This window comes from Rhinatrema bivittatum, chromosome 8 (genome assembly GCF_901001135.1).
Source record: "Rhinatrema bivittatum chromosome 8, aRhiBiv1.1, whole genome shotgun sequence".
Taxonomy (NCBI): domain Eukaryota; kingdom Metazoa; phylum Chordata; class Amphibia; order Gymnophiona; family Rhinatrematidae; genus Rhinatrema; species Rhinatrema bivittatum.
In genome coordinates, this window is record NC_042622.1 from 269,735,050 (window position 1) to 269,755,409 (window position 20,360).

General features: G+C 45.1%; 1 protein-coding gene across 24 annotated transcripts in view; it reads right to left on the bottom strand.

Annotated features, from left to right (window-relative positions):
- LOC115096365 (immunoglobulin kappa light chain-like) overlaps window positions 1-20,360 on the bottom strand; it is an 87,948-nt gene that overhangs the window by 10,120 nt on the left and 57,468 nt on the right. The window contains exons 1-3 of one of the 24 annotated variants that reach the window (XM_029610848.1): window positions 17,100-17,182; window positions 16,886-17,007; window positions 13,023-13,223 (exon numbers count right to left, since the gene is read on the bottom strand). The exons of 16 other annotated variants lie outside the window; for them this stretch is intronic. In XM_029610848.1, coding sequence (XP_029466708.1) covers window positions 13,023-13,223; window positions 16,886-17,007; window positions 17,100-17,148 — 372 coding nt within the window. In that variant the 5' untranslated portion in view covers window positions 17,149-17,182. Of the gene's footprint in view, window positions 1-7,650; window positions 7,977-8,069; window positions 8,157-13,019; window positions 13,346-13,437; window positions 13,533-16,681; window positions 17,008-17,099; window positions 17,183-20,360 lie in introns of those variants that run through there. 7 more of the 24 variants (XM_029610845.1, XM_029610844.1, XM_029610842.1 and 4 more) reach the window with 7 other exon arrangements.

Here is a 20,360-nt window from a genome sequence, read left to right on the forward strand (position 1 = left end):
TGTTGGAATTAGAAGCACTGACAGGCAAACCAGGAGTGATTTAGGCACTGCCAACAGACATGGATCCATAGGATAACCCTACACATACTATCTCACTCCCCGAGAAGCAGAGAAATGTTAAGCTTGACAAGGGGAGCTATAACCAACAGAAAAAAATCATGTGGCAATACCTCTGTCTTATATTGTGGTGTATGGTTTGTATTTGGGTTTATTTATTATATATATTTTTTTGTTTGCATTTTGTCTTTCTTGTCATTCTTTACTGTGTTGATGATGTATTTATCCATCTTATGTACATTGCTTTGGTTAAATGTGATGAGTTATGAAGGTGGCTTATAAATAGAACATATTAAAATTAAATGAAGTTATTGCTGAGACCTCATCTGGACTATTGTGTCTATTTCGGGAGACTGCATATCCAAAGTAGCGACAATCTAGAGAAGAACTACCAAAATTGTGCATAAGCAGCCATTGAGGACCCAAATTTGCAGACTCTGCAGAAGGGGACGGATACACTAGAGGTGGTTAAATACCTCAAAGGGAAAAATAATGCACAAGCGACAAGAATTTTTCAGTAGAAAAGAAGTTCCAGAATAAGGCTGTAAAGAGGGCAGTGTCGGGAGTAACATTAGGAAATATATTGATACTGAAAGGGGAGTGATACATAGGAGGGCCTCTCAGGGAAGGTGGTCCAGGCCAAAGCAGTATTGGAAATTCAACATTGTAGGATAAGCACAGAGGGCATCTTCAGTGGTGGGGAAACAAAGGTAAAACCTGGAGATGAAATCTGTGGTACTGCAATAGGAAGAGAAAATGGGCAGAGTCTGGATGGGTCTTCAGGATCTGCCATCTTGTTCTACACATAGTAAGATGGTAAATGTCGGCAGAAAAAGACCAGACATATTACCTTAAGAGATCGGGCCCTCTCTACAGCAGGTCCACCTTTATGGAACTCCATCCCCCCCGATCTTAGACAGGAACCCTGCCTCCCAATTTTCAGGAAAAGACTTAACATTTGGCTGTTTAAACAAGCATTCCCGAACTCCAATTAATTTAATTTCTCACCATCAAAATTATAAAACACAGCCATTTCAATTTCAACTATCTGTAATTATCGTTAGCCAACGTTAACCTTTCCTTTCCTTTTATTTCTCTCTTCGCCCAGTTCAATCATCCTTGTTATTTGTAACTGCTTTTTACCGCACTATAGTTCCAGTTTGAAGCTTATTATGCACCCCTGTTTTATTGTGAACCAGCATGATGTGATTGTTTTCATGAATGTCGGTATATAAAAAACCTAAATAAATAAAATAAAAATAAATATCCTGTTGTACCTAGACAGACAAGCATTGTCTTGGGCCTCTTCGCTGTGGTAGCACGAGGACCTGATTCTTCATGACCTGAAAGGATTCCTCAAATTGTTTAAGTCAGTCTTCGATGACCCTGCTCGGTATAACACTGCAGGATCTTCTTTGGTTCACCTTAAGCAAGGTAATAAACCAATAGCTGACTTTGCTATCGAATTCAAGACACTGGTGTGAATTAGTCTGGGACCCGAAATGCATGAAGATCCTCTACTTCGAAGGACTGAACTCTCGTCTGAAGGATGAGTTCGCCGCTCATGAGATGCCTAAGACCTTGGCTGAACTAGTGAAGTTGGCAACAAGGATTGATCGCCGACTTCGTGACAGGTTTCATGAGACCAAGACTCCCAGAAAACCCTTTCAGGGTGAAGCACGAGCTAAGTCCATACCCAGGCCTGTTCCCTCTATTCCACTCCTTCTGTCATCCATTCATGGAGAGCCCTTACTGGGTGAAGTAACCCAACTAACCGAACCACCGAAGAAGAAACCTGCACAGCAGGAGACTTGGGCTACATCGTTTCTAACCAAGGCTTTCAGTGGATCCACAGAAGCTAGAGAGCATCAAGAAATGGGCACAACCCACCAGTCTAAAGGTTCTCAGACGTTTCTTAGGTTTCACCAACTATTACAGGACTTTCATCAAGAACCACTCCTCACTTACAGTTCCGCTTACAGCTTTGACGAAGAAAGGTGCCAATGTTGCAAAGTGGTCTGCGGAGGCAATAGCTGCTTTCTAGAAATTAAAAGATGCCTTTTCGGGTAAGCCGTGTCTCCGACATACGGATCCCATCAGCCCTTCATCATAGAGGTCGATACCTCAGATGTTGGCGTAGGGGCCGTACTAAGTCAGGCCGGTGATTCGAGGGTTCCACAACCTTGCTCATTCTTCGCCTGCCACTTCTCCTCAGTGGAGAAAAATTATGGTATAGGAGATAAGGAGCTCCTGGCTATAAAGATGGCATTCGAATAATAGCGCCCTTGGCTCGAAGGAGCGCAACATCAAGTTACTGTCTTTACAGACCATAAGAATCTGGAGTACGTCTGCCACGCTCAGTGCCTAAATCATAGACAAGTGAGATGGTCTCTGTTTTTCAACAGATTTAACTTTGTGCTAAAATACCGCCCTGGAGATAAGAATATCAGATCAGATGCCCTGTCTCGCTCATTCCTCTGAGGACATTCCAGAGGAACCGCAACACATCACTGACCCAGAAAGGGTTATTTTGGCAGCTACTCACTCAGTACCTGTGGGAAAAACTATCTTACCCAAGAACCTCAGAAAGAAGTTATTAGCATGGGCTCACGACTCTAAACTGGCAGGACACCCTGGCCAACACAGAACTCTGTCTAAGCTACAAAACTTTTATTGGTGGCCCACCATGAAGGAAGACACATTCGCTTAAGTTGCTTCCTGTGCAAATTGCGCCAGACAGAAGATGCCACCCGGTCGTCCTTGGGGTTTGCTCCAACCCTTGCCAGTCCCAGATGAACCATGGACACACATCGCCACAGACTTCGTGGTAGACTTACCACTTTCAGGAGGAAACAACACGATTTGGATAACTGTAGATCGGTTCTCAAAGATGGCTCACTTTGTGGCTCTCCCTGGCTTATCCACTGCCATGGAGCTCGTCAAGCTCTTCATTACGCACATCTTCCGTCTCCATGGCAGTCCTAAGCACATAGTGTCCGACCGAGGAGCCCAATTCACAGCTAAGTTCTGGAAGGCACTATGTAAGAAGTTTGAAATTTTTCTCGACTTCACCTCAGCATACCATCCACAATCTAACAGACAAACAGAGAGAATGAACAGGACACTCAAGCAGTTCATTCGTGCCTATGTGAACAGTCACCAGAATGATTGGAGTGAACTGTTGCCATGGGTGGAATTCATCATCATTTATTTATCTATTTATTTAAAATCTTTTCTATACTGTCGTTCAGTATACTACCGTCACAACGGTTTACAAAGAGGCACATATAGTAAATTGTACATCAATTCTCATTGTTATGATATTGAGGTGTTTGGTGGATTCTCAGGGACTACAGCTCCTCCCCCATAGCGATGCTATGGGGGAGGAGCCCCATAGAGAACTGTAGTACTGGGCTAGACTCAGATGCACAAACACAGAGAATAGATCTTTTATTATACAGCTAGTGAGGTCCACCAGAGGTGGCGTAGAGAGTAGATTAGTCGGCAGCAGTCTGTGATCCTTGGCGTAGGAGACCCGTCACACAATGGTGGTGTAAGGCCCTGATGCAGACATCCAGTAAGGCACTGTAGGAGAGATGGACTGGCAGATGTTATAGTACACTCCCTGGTAGCTGAGTAGATAGAGTTCCCAATGAGCAGTAGAGAGAGGATAGGTAATAACAGTCTGTGGTCCTCGGCAGAGGAGACCCGTTCCACAATGGTGTGTAGGGCCCGATGCAGATAAGCAGCGAGGAGCTGTAGATAGACAGACTGGGAGAAGTTGTACTCACTCTCTGTAGCTGATGGGTAGTGTTCCAGCAGGTTGAAGAATAGGTAGAAGACACCAGGGGAGACACAAAGGCCCTCGAGGAGCGAGTACCCAGGTTAGTAGACCCCGAAGGGTGAAGGTAGCTTCTAGCAGGCAGTAGAAGTGGCAGAGCAGCTTCAGACCGGAACAAATCCAATCTGTTGCTAACTCGGCGAGAGTCAGCAAATGCGCAACCTTTTGAATATGGAAGCAATGACATCACTCGAGGGGGACACCCCCGAGGTTCGCGCCAACACTGCTACAAGACTTGAGGCGTGAGTGCGCGCACACCCTAGGAGTTCTCAGGTCAACATGGCGGGACGCCATGCCAGAGCTGCTCCGGGGAAGCCGGATGGTGCGGCAAGGAGATGCCACGGATGCCATTCTCCCGAGGCTGGTGGAGAAGGCTGAAATAGAGGTGAGGCATGTCCGGCGAAGCTGTCTGACATCGACGGACGCAACACTCATCAAGCAACATCCACTGGATCAACACCATTCGAAGTGGTTTATGGACGACTACCACTGCCACCACTGCCACTTCCATTATCAGTGTCGTCTAGGGATGTGGATCGGGTGCCCGATTGTTCCCGCTTTTGGGTTCGTCTGGCCACAGAAAAATCTCATTTTCCCACGGATCCCCGTTTTTTTTTTTTGTGAAAAATCGTTTTTCGGGTTAGTGCGCGCTAACTCATGTTAGCGCGCACTAACCCGAAAAATGATTTTTACAAAAATTCGGGGGGAAAAGTGATCGTTTCTGTTTTTACCCGATATATTAACTAATTTAGAAATATCCTACGATATTTTAATTCGTTAGAAAAACGATTCACATCCATAGTGTTGTCCCCAGCAGCTCAATCAACTGCCAAAGACATTCAACAACTTTGGACGCAGACAAAAGACGTGCGTCTTAAAGTAGGAATTCGAGCTAAAAAGGGATATGATGCTCATCACTGTAAGGCTCCAGAGTTCCAGCCTGGTGACAAAGTCTGGCTATCAACTAAGCACTTGAGACTTAAACTACCCTCAGCTCGCTTTGCTCCTCGCTTCGTTGGACCATTTCCTATTCTCTGACAATTAGGCAATCTCACCTATAGTCTGAAGCTACCATCCACATTGAAGATCCACAATGCGTTCCACGTATCACTATTGAAGCCTTTGATCCTTAGTGAGTTCTCCAACAAGTCACCAGAAGCTACACCAGTAGAAGCAGAAGAAGCATCCCATACAAAGTAGACGCTATTCTCGATGTGAGAAAAAGAGGCAGAGTATAGGAATATCTCCTATCTTGGGAGGGCTATGGACCTGAAGAAAACTCTTGGACTACATTGGCTAAATGTCCTTGCTGTATTGGAACGGAGACTACACGTCACTATATCAACATTAAAATTACCAGACTATTAAGATATTTGGTGCTTTAACCCTAAGACAGTTTTCTAATATATATAAAGAGACCAACTTCACACAGCCCCTGAGGCAGCCCCAAACGGGGCGAAACTTGGCCTGAGTTGGGCATTTATATGAATTTGTGTCTCCATTCAAATAAAGCTTACACTTGGACTATTTTGGCGTCTAATCTGCATTACTGCCCAAACGGCTTTCTTAGATCGCCTACCCTCTTGCTTTATCAATCCTACATTGGCTAATATACTGGATAAAGAGATGCTACTAGACTTTCATAGATTGCATCCTCAGAAATCAAGACCTGGTAGGAAACAGCATGGACGCCCTTTGAAGGGGGGTACTGTTGTGTCCGGTGAGAGACGGCTTTGCCTTGTTTGCCTCACCTTATTCACGGCTCCTCCCACTTACCTAGGAAAGATGGCTACCGCTATGTCTACAAGCCGACCTCTCTGGAGTCCCTGGAATGGCTATGGTGCAGCCTCCTGCCATGCTCCTCCCACGTACCTACTAGGGTGCGCTACCCACGTCTTTATTCCAACATTGACGCAAACCTCGGGGCATTCCCCGATGCTGATGTCACACCATCAGAGTATATAACCTATTCTAATCTAGCTCGTTGAGTTAGCAATGACTCAAATCCTTTCCTGTTTATGCTACTCTGCTGCTTCTATGCTGCTGCTGGAAGCTCTCTCTCTGCCGTTCGGGGTAACTACTAACCTGGGTACCCGCACCTCAGGGGCCCTTTCCTTTATTTCAGGTGCCTCACAGGGAACATGTACTCGCTCCTCGAGGGCCTGTTCTCCCTGCCTCGGTGCCTGCACTTACTTCTACAAACCTGTGGAATCGCATATCTACAGCAAACACCTAGTGAGTACTCTAACCCTCAGTCTATCTCATCCACAGTACTTCCTTGCTGGGAAACCTGTTTCGGATCCTTCCGATATCAACAGGGTGAGAAGGGCTCCCTCTGCTGAGGTCTCTGAGACGGCAACTACCAGACTGCCTCACTACTGCCACGTCTGGTGGTACTCTTCAAGCTGTATAATAAAGAACTAACTGTGTTTGTGCGTTCTGAGTCTAGCCCAGTACTATGGCTCCTCACGGGGCTCCTCCCTGTGGGCGTGGTCATGTGCCCCAATACCCAAGAATCCACCCAAACACTGCTCAACCATAACAAAACCTTGCACAAGCCCTGTTTCAGACGCTTACTCTCTCCCCCAGCCCATCTTCCCATTTCAGCCTCTAGATCACAATTCAGTCCCTCCAACCCCATCTTCCTTCTTAGAGCTGCCTGACCCTCAGGCTCCATCACAAAGCAAAGGTCTCTGGTGTAGCCAAGTAGCAGAAAGCAATAGCATCTCTGCAATGAAGCTTAGAAGATGGGAGGAAGGGCATCGCAGGGCAGGGAGCATGAGAATGAGACACAGATCGGGCTCAGAGCTGCTTCTTCAGGATAAACACTGTGCAGTGTTACTCTGCTTATCCGTCCCTGGTACCCTCAGCATACTCATTATGCAATGTTACTCTGCTTATCAGTCTCTGGTACCCTCAGCATACTCATTATGGGTTACTCTGCTTATCCGTCCCTGGTACCCTCAGCATACTCATTATGCAGTGTTACTCTGCTTATCCCTCCCTGGTACCATCAGCATACTCATTATGCAGGGTAACTCTGCTTATCCATCCCTGGTACCCTCAGCATACTCATTATGCAATGTTACTCTGCTTATCAGTCTCTGGTACCCTCAGCATACTCATTATGGGTTACTCTGCTTATCCGTCCCTGGTACCCTCAGCATACTCATTATGCAATGTTACTCTGCTTATCCGTCCCTGGTACCCTCAGCATACTCATTATGCAGTGTTACTCTGCTTATCCGTCCCTGGTACCCTCAGCATACTCATTATGCAGTGTTACTCTGCTTATCCGTCCCTGGTACCCTCAGCATACTCATTATGCAGTGTTTACTCTGCTTATCCGTCCCTGGTACCCTCAGCATACTCATTATGCAGTGTTACTCTGCTTATCCGTCCCTGGTACCCTCAGCATACTCATTATGCAGTGTTACTCTGCTTATCCCTCCCTGGTACCCTCAGCATACTCATTATGCAGTGTTACTCTGCTTATCCCTCCCTGGTACCCTCAGCATACTCATTATGCAGTGTTCCTCAGGCAATGTGCCCCGCATCATTCAGGATTCTCATTGTAAATTCCTGTGGCACCCACCATAAGATAATCCTTGATAAGGTCTAGACCCACATGAAGTCTCCCTCCATCACTCAGTGCTTTCAGCTCATCATGTCTAACACCTGCTCTGTGCTCTTCCTCTTTGTGTGACACTGACAGATCAGTCTGGGTTTTTGTCAGGCGATTTATCACAGTGGTACACTGAGATAGGTGGATACCATTTCTGACAGTAATAGAGAGCGGTGTCTGTAACTTCTGCATTCTTTATGAGGAGCTGATACTCCGTCCCAGCGCTGTTCACATTGGAAGTGAAATTGGCTGATGATATTCCCGGCCCATACTTTGGAGCTGAGTAGGAGTGATGGTGATACAGGAGGAACATTGGTGCCTCTCCTGGGATGTGGCTCAGAAAAGCTGTAGCATAGTCATCCTTTACTCCAACATCACAGGTAAAAGTTGCACTTTGCCCACGACTCACAGAGAGAACAGCAGGCGTCAGCACAGGAGTCTGAGACTGAACATCTGGAAAACAGAACAGAAAGAATTATTAAATTGATATTTGCACCATTATTATTATGGGTAATTCAGTTTATAAATATCCAGTGCCTTACATACCTGCAATCCAGAGCAGGACAGAGAATAACAAGGTCTGTGGCAGCCTCATTGTGAGGGTGAAGTTCTCCTGCTCCCAGCTCTGATCTGTGCTGTAAATTGGCGGGAGCATAAATACCAGCAGCAGGGAGACCCCTGGGGGTGCACTTGCAAATATGCAAATCATTATAGGTAATTATTACCATTCCTCTGTTACATATGAAATCGGTGTTAGTAAAATCCATCTTCTACCATAGGCAGAGCTCTGCTGCCTCATTCTGTAGAGATTTTGTCCCTGAATTTTACTCCCGGGGGTTTGGGTTTCCAGGTTCATTCTGTAGAGATTTTGTCCCTGAATTTTACTCCTGGGGGTTTGGGTTTCCATGTTCATTCTGTAGAGATTTTGTCTCTGAATTTTACTCCTGGGGGTTTGGGTTTCCAGGTTCATTCTGTAGAGATTTTGTCCCTGAATTTTACTCCTGGGGCTTTGGGTTTCCATGTTCATTCTGTAGAGATTTTGTCTCTGAATTTTACTCCTGGGGATTGGGTTTCCCTGTTCATTCTGTAGAGATTTTGTCCCTGAATTTTACTCCTGGGGCTTTGGGTTTCCATGTTCATTCTGTAGAGATTTTGTCCCTGAATTTTACTCCTGGGGCTTTGGGTTTCCATGTTCATTCTGTAGAGATTTTGTCTCTGAATTTTACTCCTGGGGATTGGGTTTCCCTGTTCATTCTGTAGAGATTTTGTCCCTGAATTTTACTCCTGGGGCTTTGGGTTTCCATGTTCATTCTGTAGAGATTTTGTCTCTGAATTTTACTCCTGGGGGTTTGGGTTTCCATGTTCATTCTGTAGAGATTTTGTCTCTGAATTTTACTCCTGGGGGTTTGGGTTTCCATGTTCATTCTGTAGAGATTTTGTCCCTGAATTTTACTCCTGGGGGTTTGGGTTTCCATGTTCATTCTGTAGAGATTTTGTCCCTGAATTTTACTCCTGGGGGTTTGGGTTTCCATGTTCATTCTGTAGAGATTTTGTCCCTGAATTTTACTCCTGGGGGTGTGGGTTTCCAGGTTCATTCTGTAGAGATTTTGTCCCTGAATTTTACTCCTGGGGGTTTGGGTTTCCATGTTCATTCTGTAGAGATTTTGTCTCTGAATTTTACTCCTGGGGGTTTGGGTTTCCAGGTTCATTCTGTAGAGATTTTGTCCCTGAATTTTACTCCTGGGGTTTGGGTTTCCATGTTCATTCTGTAGAGATTTTGTCCCTGAATTTTACTCCTGGGGGTTTGGGTTTCCAGATTCATTCTGTAGAGATTTTGTCTCTGAATTTTACTCCTGGGGGTTTGGGTTTCCATGTTCATTCTGTAGAGATTTTGTCTCTGAATTTTACTCCTGGGGGTTTGGGTTTCCATGTTCATTCTGTAGAGATTTTGTCCCTGAATTTTACTCCTGGGGGTTTGGGTTTCCATGTTCATTCTGTAGAGATTTTGTCTCTGAATTTTACTCCTGGGGGTTTGGGTTTCCATGTTCATTCTGTAGAGATTTTGTCCCTGAATTTTACTCCTGGGGGATTGGGTTTCCATGTTCATTCTGTAGAGATTTTGTCTCTGAATTTTACTCCTGGGGGTTTGGGTTTCCATGTTCATTCTGTAGAGATTTTGTCTCTGAATTTTACTCCTGGGGGTTTGGGTTTCCATGTTCATTCTGTAGAGATTTTGTCTCTGAATTTTACTCCTGGGGGTTTGGGTTTCCATGTTCATTCTGTAGAGATTTTGTCCCTGAATTTTACTCCTCGGGGTTTGGGTTTCCATGTTCATTCTGTAGAGATTTTGTCTCTGAATTTTACTCCTGGGGGTTTGGGTTTCCATGTTCATTCTGTAGAGATTTTGTCCCTGAATTTTACTCCTGGGCGTTTGGGTTTCCAGGTTCATTCTGTAGAGATTTTGTCCCTGAATTTTACTCCTGGGGGTTTGGGTTTCCAGGTTCATTCTGTAGAGATTTTGTCTCTGAATTTTACTCCTGGGGTTTTGGATTTCCATGTTCATTCTGTAGAGATTTTGTCCCTGAATTTTACTCCTGGGGTTTTGGATTTCCATGTTCATTCTGTAGAGATTTTGTCCCTGAATTTTACTCCTCGGGGTTTGGGTTTCCATGTTCATTCTGTAGAGATTTTGTCTCTGAATTTTACTCCTGGGGGTTTGGGTTTCCATGTTCATTCTGTAGAGATTTTGTCCCTGAATTTTACTCCTGGGGGTTTGGGTTTCCATGTTCATTCTGTAGAGATTTTGTCTCTGAATTTTACTCCTGGGGGTTTGGGTTTCCATGTTCATTCTGTAGAGATTTTGTCCCTGAATTTTACTCCTGGGCGTTTGGATTTCCAGGTTCATTCTGTAGAGATTTTGTCCCTGAATTTTACTCCTGGGGGTTTGGGTTTCCAGGTTCATTCTGTAGAGATTTTGTCTCTGAATTTTACTCCTGGGGTTTTGGATTTCCATGTTCACAGAGGCCCTTACATTAGTCTGTCTTTTCCACGAGTCCCTCCCAGGCAATTAACAGATGTTTACAATTGAGGTACCAAGAATGGCACCCAGAGATTATAATAAGCGGGTGAGAGATCTCAAAACATAAATAATTCCAAATTGAAATTTTGTGACTTCTGGCAGCCGATAACAATAGAAGCTGCTGGGTCCATAAAACGTATTTCACATGGTTTTGAAATGTTACTTCCAGACGTATCTGGTCAGAGAGAAACAGCTCAAGGTTTCTTGTTTCTCTTGTATCTGCTCTATTTATTGTGTGGTCAGTGTTGTTGCGAGCGCGAGGAGCGCGGTCGCCTCTAAAGCAGGTGAGGTGAGCCCTTGGGCCACGGCGAGACTCAGGGAGGAGCCCCAAGCCCCACCGTGGGAGGTGAGCTGGTGCGAGCATGGAGAACCAGGCAAGGCATAGCTGAAGCAAGGAATAGGGAACAAGGTCTGACCCTCAACCGGACCTGCACGCCCAAGACAACCAGCAACGCAATATTGATTGATGGTCCTCCGCCTTTTCCAAGGCCTTTCGGAGCTGCCGCTGGGTAACGGCATTGGACGGCAGGCCGGACAGAGGACGAGGGCAGGCAGAGTCCTTTGAACACAGAAGACATCATAGACGAGGGCTGAAGCGAGGACATCACGGGCGAGGGCTGAAGCAAAGACATCACGGGCGAGGGCTGAAGCGAGGACATCACAGACGAGACAGGAACTTGGGCAGAAGGACATTGGCACTGTCTCTCAGGGCACCCTACTCAGCCCACCAACACGGGAGGACCCCATGGGCTGATCACGGACCACCCTGTCCCACTGTGCGCCCTACACAGGCCGAGGAGGCTGGTCACAGACCACGCTGAGAACGGGACGAGCGCAAGGAAGATAAGGTGCTGCAAAGGCAGTCTGAAAGGGGTTACTGCACTCCTGGCAGTCTGAAGCGGGTTGGGACATCAGGAACGGGAACTGGAACAGGAACAAATATCTAGGAACATCTGGAACCAACATCAAGGCAACAGGCAGAGACACAGGACAGGGAGCCATCTAGACAAGAGAAGACCACGGAGGACCTGGATCAATGAAGACGCACAGACGACTGTGAGACTCAATCCGAAGGCAAACAGAAACTGAAGTGAAGGTCCTTTTATGCTGCTGCATGCAGGCAACTCCCAGGGAGGAGCACACACGGACCGCCCCTCACTGGCCCTATAACTGAGGAGGAGTGCTGTGGGTCGGCCCCTAGGGAGAAGGGCCTGGCCCGAACCAGGAAGTCCAAGCAAACACAAACAGCCTCAGGCAGGCCCCAAGAACATAGAGGCCTCCCAGGCCCGGGATCAAATCCTGGATTGATCGCAGGCGAGGCCCTGGCTTCGGAGCGGCCTCCAGAGGAAAAGGTGAGATGCCTCCTGTGGCACAGCACAGGAGGGATTGTAACAAGTGTAACATTTTTTTCCAGTTTATTTTACTGTTGTATGAAAGATTTATGGAGGTGACATCATAACCCGCTCAGATGTTTCTCCATTGTGCAGGATAAAACTGTTTTAAATAAATAAAAATGATTCTGAAATGCTACAGTTTATGCCATTGAACTGTCCATAGGATTTACCTGAATAAGTGCAATTTATGTGGGTGAATGGCTTTTGAAAATTGCTACAATAGTAGTTACGTTTACACAAGTAAATCCTTCTGAAAATTACCCCCTAAATGGGGTGATCTAGAGGACGGTGAAAGTCCCTGAGCATCTACTGCCAATCCTTTAGTAGTGAAACAAGGAGATGTGTGACTGTCATGATTCGCAGTTTCCTGTTTTCATTCAGAAAGTCACAGAGGGATAGAACCAGTAACCAATGGCAGGGCAGCTTTGAAAATGCTTGATGATATCACAGTCTGCTCTGACTTCCCTGAGATGTCAGCTTTACTGAACTCATCTGACCTGTCTGGCCTCTTTCCTTATTGGTAACTAATGTAAGATAGAAAGCAAGCGGTGAATCTGTGCTGGGGGCACATAAAACATGTGAACCGGGACTTCACTGAATCTTCTACTACTTTTGGCAGCAAGTTGAATAAAATCGATTGAATTCTCTGACATTCAGGTTTTCTCCCTTGGATGCACATAGAGACTAGGGATGTGCATTTGTGTAAAACAAAACAGATAATTTCAACCACATTGTCTATTTTGTTTCATTTCATTGTAACCATGAAACAAAAGAAAAATGTAGAAATTTGGGGATTTTTAGTTTTGTGTCAGCATGTACTACGTTCCATTGGATTTAGTGCACACTCAGTCTGGGTTGTGTGCACTAACAGAACTGAAAGGTGAATTTTAAAAGCAGTACAGCTCCCTCTCTCCATCACTCAGTGCTTTCAGCTCATCATGTCTAACACCTGCTCTGTGCTCTTCCTCTTTGTGTGACACTGACAGATCAGTCTGGGTTTTTGTCAGGCGCTTTATCACAGTGGGATGCTGAGATACTTGGATACCATTTCAGACAGTAATAGAGAGCGGTGTCTGTAACTTCTGCATTCTTTATGAGGAACTGATACTCCGTCCCAGCGCTGTTCACAGAGGCTGAGAAATGGGCTGAGGATATTCCCGGCCCATACTGTGGTGCTGAGTAGGAGTGATGGTGATACAGGAGGAGCTTCGGTGCCTCTCCTGGGATCTGACTCAGGAAGGAGGTAATTCCGCCATCCTTTACTCCAACATCACAGGTAAAAGTTGCACTTTGCCCACGACTCACAGAGAGAACAGCAGGCGACAGCACAGGAGTCTGAGACTGAACAGCTGGAAAACAGAAGAAAAAAATAGTTAAATTAAAATTTACACTATTAATATTATGGGTAATTCAGTTTATAAATATCCAGTGCCTTACATACCTGCAATCCAGAGCAGGACAGAGAATAACAAGGTCTGTGGCAGCCTCATTGTGAGGGTGAAGTTCTCCTGCTCCCAGCTCTGATCTGTGCTGTAAATTGGCGGGAGCATAAATACCAGCAGCAGGGAGACCCCCGGGGAGTGCACATGCAAATATGCAAATCATTATAGGTAATTATTACCATTCCTCTGTTACATATGAAATCGGTGTTAGTAAAATCCATCTCCCACTCTAGGCAGAGCTCTGCTGCCTCATTCTGTAGAGATTTTGTCTCTGAATTTTACTCCTGGGGGTTCGGGTTTCCTTGTTCATTCTGTAGAGATTTTGTCCCTCAATTTTACTCCTGGGGGTTCGGGTTTCCTTGTTCATTCTGTAGAGATTTTGTCCCTCAATTTTACTCCTGGGGGTTTGGGTTTTCATGTTGAAGAAGTGTGGTGGGGGTGGCAGGACTTATCTCAGATCTTCATTTTCAGTTTTTATTTTACTTGTCCTGGGGATTTTAATCTTATAACAAAACAAATCAGTGTAAAAATAACTTTGTTATAACAAACAGAAGAAACATTAGTGGAAAAGTAAAAGTATTTATCTTCTGTTTATTTTTTTGTTATTACACTGAAATTCCCAGGAAAAATAAAATAAAATCTGTATACAGAGTAGGGATGTGAATCGTTTTTTGACGATTTAAAATATCGTCCGATATATTTTAAATCGTTAAAAATCGTTAGAGCCACGATACAATAACAATTCCCCCGATTTATCGTCAAAAAATCGTAAATCGGGGGAAGGGGAGGGGAAGGGGGAGGGCGGGAAAACCGGCACACTAAAACACCCTAAAACCCACCCCGACCCTTTCAAATAAATCCCCCACCCTCCCGAACCCCCCCAAAATGCCTTAAATTACCTGGGGGTCCAGTGGGGGTCCGGAACGACCTCCTGCAATCGAATCATGTTGTCTTGCCATTTTGCAAAATGGCGGCGCAAAATGGCGCCGGCCATAGACCAACACGATTCGACTGCAGGAGGTCGTTCCGGACCCCCGCTGGACTTTTGGCAAGTCTTGTGCGGGTCAGGAGGCCCCCCCAAGCTGGCCAAAAGTCCCTGGGGGTCCAGCGGGGGTCCGGGAGCGATCTCCTGTCGCGAATCGTTTTTCCGTACGGAAAATGGCGCTGGGCATACGCATATGGCCAGCGCCATTTTCCGCAAATCGATTCGCGGCAGCAGATCGCTCCCGGACCCCCAGGGACTTTTGGCCAGCTTGGGGGGGGGGCCTCCTGACCCCCACAAGACTTGCCAAAAGTCCAGCGGGGGTCCGGAGCGATCTCCTGCAGTCGAACTCCTGCCGGCGCCATTTTCCGTACGGAAAAACGATTCGCGGCAGGAGATCGCTCCCGGACCCCCGCTGGACCCCCAGGGACTTTTGGCCAGCTTGGGGGGGCCTCCTGATCCCCACAAGACTTGCCAAAAGTCCAGCGGGGGTCCGGAACGACCTCCTGCAGTCGAATCGTGTTGGTCTATGGCCGGCGCCATTTTGCAAAATGGCGGCGCAAAATGGCACCGGCTGAAGACAACACGATTCGATTGCAGGAGGTCGTTCCGGACCCCCGCTGGACCCCCAGGTAATTTAAGGCATTTTGGAGCGGTTCGGGAGGGTGGGGGATTTATTTGAAAGGGTCGGGGTGGGTTTTAGGGTGTTTTAGTGTGCCGGTTCACGATTTTAACGATTTTCACGATAATTTAAACTTCCAAACGGCAACAATACGATTCCCTCCCCCTCCCAGCCGAAATTGATCGTTAAGACGATCAATGACACGATTCACATCTCTAAAGAGCGTGGCCCGAACCAGGAAGTCCAATCAAACACAAACAGCCTCAGGCAGGCCCCAAGAACATAGAGGCTTCCCAGGCCCGGGATCAAATCCTGGATTGATTGCAGGAGAGGCCCTGGCTTCGGAGCGGCCTCCAGAGGAAAAGGTGAGATGCCTCCTGTGGCACAGCAACAGGAGGGATTGTAACAAGTGTAACAATTTTTTCAGTTTATTTTACTGTTGTATGAAAGATTTATGGAGGTGACATCATAACCCGCTCAGATGTTTCTCGATTGTGCAGGATAAAACTGTTTTAAATAAATAAAAATAATAATTTATTCCAGCTTCCCACCTCGTGTGCGCACTCTCTTATATTAGTGGTTACCTGGCTGGTTTTGGTAGAAAGAAAACTAGAGCTCCCTCGAGTCCAAACTCCTTCAGAGCGCCCGATAGCTCTCTTTGCCCTGATTTTCAGAAGCATTTCCCCACTTAATAATGGGTTTTACCCATGTGAATGCACTTTACCCGTGTAAGTATGATTCTGAAAATGCTACAGTTTATGCCATTGAATTGTCCATAGGATTTACCTGAATAAGTGCAATTTATGTGGGTGATTGGCTTTTGAAAATTGCTACAATAGTAGTTACGTTTACACAAGTAAATCCTTCTGAAAATTACCCCCTAAATGGGGTGATCTAGAGGACGGTGAAAGTCCCTGAGCATCTACTGCCAATCCTTTAGTAGTGAAACAAGGAGATGTGTGACTGTCATGATTCGCAGTTTCCTGTTTTCATTAAGAAAGTCACAGAGGGTTATAAGCACTAACCAATGGCAGGGCAGCTTTGAAAATGCTTGATGATATCACAGTCTGCTCTGACTTCCCTGAGATGTCAGCTTTACTGAACTCATCTGACCTGTCTGGCCTCTTTCCTTATTGGTAACTAATGTAAGATAGAAAGCAAGCGGTGAATCTGTGCTGGGGGCACATAAAACATGTGAACCGGGACTTCACTGAATCTTCTACTACTTTTGGCAGCAAGTTGAATAAAATTGATTGAATTCTCTGACATTCAGGTTTTCTCCCTTGGATGCACATAGAGACTAGGGATGTGCATTTGTGTAAAACAAAACAGATAATTTCAACCACATTGTCTATTTTGTTTCATTTCATTGTAACCATGAAACGAAAGAAAAAGGTAGAAATTTGGGGATTTTTAGTTTTGTGTCAGCATGTACTACGTTCCATTGGATTTAGTGCACACTCAGTCTGGGTTGTGTGCACGAACAGAACTGAGAGGTGATTTTTAAAAGCAGCCCAGCTCCCTCCCTGCATCACTCAGTGCTTTCAGCTCATCATGTCTAACACCTGCTCTGTGCTCTTCCTCTTTGTGTGACACTGACAGATCAGTCTGGGTTTTTGTCAGGCGATTTATCACAGTGGTTGGCTGAGATAGTTGGATACCATTTCAGACAGTAATAGAGAGCGGTGTCTGTAACTTCTGCATTCTTTATGAGGAGCTGATACTCCGTCCCAGCGCTGTTCACAGAGGCTGAGAAATGGGCTGAGGATATTCCCGGCCCATACTTTGGTGCTGAGTAGGAGTGATGGTGATACAGGAGGAGCTTCGGTGCCTCTCCTGGGATCTGACTCAGAAAAGCTGTAACATAGCCATCCTTTACTCCAACTTCACAGGTAAATGTTGCACTTTGCCCACGACTCACAGAGAGAACAGCAGGTGACAGCACAGGAGTCTGAGACTGAACAGCTGGAAAACAGAAGAAAAAAATAGTTACATTAAAATTTACACTATTAATATTATGGGTAATTCAGTTTATAAATATCCAGTGCCTTACATACCTGCAATCCAGAGCAGGACAGAGAATAACAAGGTCTGTGGCAGCCTCATTGTGAGGGTGAAGTTCTCCTGCTTCCAGCTCTGATCTGTGCTGTAAATTGGCGGGAACATAAATACCAGCAGCAGGGAGACCCCCGGGGGAGTGCACATGCACATATGCAAATCATTATAGGTAATTATTACCATTCCTCTCTTACATATGAAATCGGTGTTAGTAAAATCCATCTCCCACGCTAGGCAGAGCTCTGCTGCTTCATTATGTAGAGATTTTGACCCTGAATTTTACTCCTGGGGTTTGGGTTTCCACGTTCATTCTGTAGAGATTTTGTCCCTGAATTTTACTCCTGGGGGTTTGGGTTTCCAGGTTCATTCTGTAGAGATTTTGTCTCTAAATTTTACTCCTGGGGGTTTGGGTTTCCAGGTTCATTCTGTAGAGATTTTGTCTCTGAATTTTACTCCTGGGGGTTTGGGTTTCCAGGTTCATTCTGTAGAGATTTTGTCCCTGAATTTTACTCCTGGGGGTTTGGGTTTCCAGGTTCATTCTGTAGAGATTTTGTCTCTGAATTTTACTCCTGGGGGTTTGGGTTTCCATGTTCATTCTGTAGAGATTTTGTCCCTGAATTTTACTCCTGGGGTTTGGGTTTCCATGTTCATTCTGTAGAGATCTTGTCTCTGAATTTTACTCCTGGGGGTTTGGGTTTCCAGGTTAATTCTGTAGTGATTTTGTCTCTGAATTTTACTCCTGGGGGTTTGGGTTTCCAGGTTCATTCTGTAGAGATTTTGTCCCTGAATTTTACTCCTGGGGGTTTGGGTTTCCAGGTTCATTCTGTAGAGATTTTGTCCCTGAATTTTACTCCTGGGGGTTTGGGTTTCCATGTTCATTCTGTAGAGATTTTGCCCCTGAATTTTACTCCTGGGGGTTTGGGTTTCCATGTTCATTCTGTAGAGATTTTGCCCCTGAATTTTACTCCTGGGGGTTTGGGTTTCCATGTTCATTCTGTAGAGATTTTGTCCCTGAATTTTACTCCTGGGGGTTTGGGTTTCCATGTTCATTCTGTAGAGATTTTGTCTCTGAATTTTACTCCTGGGGGTTTGGGTTTCCATGTTCATTCTGTAGAGATTTTGTCCCTGAATTTTACTCCTGGGGGTTTGGGTTTCCATGTTCATTCTGTAGAGATTTTGTCCCTGAATTTTACTCCTGGGGGTTTGGGTTTCCATGTTCATTCTGTAGAGATTTTGTTCTTGAATTTTACTCCTGGGGGTTTGGGTTTCCATGTTCATTCTGTAGAGATTTTGTCCCTGAATTTTACTCCTGGGGGTTTGGGTTTCCATGTTCATTCTGTAGAGATTTTGTCTCTGAATTTTACTCCTGGGGAGTTGGGTTTCCATGTTCATTCTGTAGAGATTTTGTCCCTGAATTTTACTCCTGGGGAGTTGGGTTTCCCTGTTCATTCTGTAGAGATTTTGTCTCTGAATTTTACTCCTGGGGGTTTGGGTTTCCCTGTTCATTCTGTAGAGATTTTGTCTCTGAATTTTACTCCTGGGGGTTTGGGTTTCCATGTTCATTCTGTAGAGATTTTGTCTCTGAATTTTACTCCTGGGGGTTTGGGTTTCCATGTTCATTCTGTAGAGATTTTGTCTCTGAATTTTACTCCTGGGGGTTTGGGTTTCCAGGTTCATTCTGTAGAGATTTTGTCCCTGAATTTTACTCCTGGGGGTTTGGGTTTCCAGGTTCATTCTGTAGAGATTTTGTCCCTGAATTTTACTCCTGGGGGTTTGGGTTTCCATGTTCATTCTGTAGAGATTTTGCCCCTGAATTTTACTCCTGGGGGTTTGGGTTTCCATGTTCATTCTGTAGAGATTTTGCCCCTGAATTTTACTCCTGGGGGTTTGGGTTTCCATGTTCATTCTGTAGAGATTTTGTCCCTGAATTTTACTCCTGGGGGTTTGGGTTTCCATGTTCATTCTGTAGAGATTTTGTCCCTGAATTTTACTCCTGGGGATTTGGGTTTCCATGTTCATTCTGTAGAGATTTTGTCCCTGAATTTTACTCCTGGGGGTTTGGGTTTCCATGTTCATTCTGTAGAGATTTTGTCCCTGAATTTTACTTCTGGGGGTTTGGGTTTCCATGTTCATTCTGTAGAGATTTTGTCCCTGAATTTTACTCCTGGGGGTTTGGGTTTCCATGTTCATTCTGTAGAGATTTTGTCCCTGAATTTTACTCCTGGGGTTTGGGTTTCCATGTTCATTCTGTAGAGATTTTGTCCCTGAATTTTACTCTTGGGGGTTTCCATGTTCATTCTGTAGAGATTTTGTCCCTGAATTTTACTCTTGGGGGTTTCCATGTTCATTCTGTAGAGATTTTGTCTCTGAATTTTACTCCCGGGGGTTTGGGTTTCCACGTTCATTCTGTAGAGATTTTGTCCCTGAATTTTACTTCTGGGGGTTTTGGTTTCCATGTTCATTCTGTAGAGATTTTGTCCCTGAATTTTACTCCTGGGGGTTTGGGTTTCCATGTTCATTCTGTAGAGATTTTGTCCCTGAATTTTACTTCTGGGGGTTTGGGTTTCCATGTTCATTCTGTAGAGATTTTGTCCCTGAATTTTACTCCTGGGGGTTTGGGTTTCCATGTTCATTCTGTAGAGATTTTGTCCCTGAATTTTACTCCTGAGGGTTTCGGTTTCCATGTTCATTCTGTAGAGATTTTGTCCCTGAATTTTACTCCTGGGGAGTTGGGTTTCCATGTTCATTCTGTAGAGATTTTGTCCCTGAATTTTACTCCTGGGGAGTTGGGTTTCCATGTTCATTCTGTAGAGATTTTGTCCCTGAATTTTACTCCTGGGGGTTTGGGTTTCCAGGTTCATTCTGTAGAGATTTTGTCTCTGAATTTTACTCCTGGGGGTTTGGGTTTCCAAGTTCATTCTGTTGAGATTTTATCCCTGAATTTTACTCCTGGGGGATTGGGTTTCCATGTTCATTCTGTTGAGATTTTGTCCCTGAATTTTACTCCTGGGGGTTCGGGTTTCCTTTTTCATTCTGTAGAGATTTTGTCCCTCAATTTTACTCCTGGGGGTTTGGGTTTCCATGTTCAGGACGTTTGGTGGGGGTGGCAGGACTTATCTCAGATGTAGGGATCTTCATTTTCAGTTTATATTTTCTTGTCCTGGGGATTTTAATCTTATAACAAAACAAATCAGTGTAAAAATGACTTTGTTATAACAAACAGAAGAAACATTAGTGGAAAAGTATTTCTCTTCTGTTTA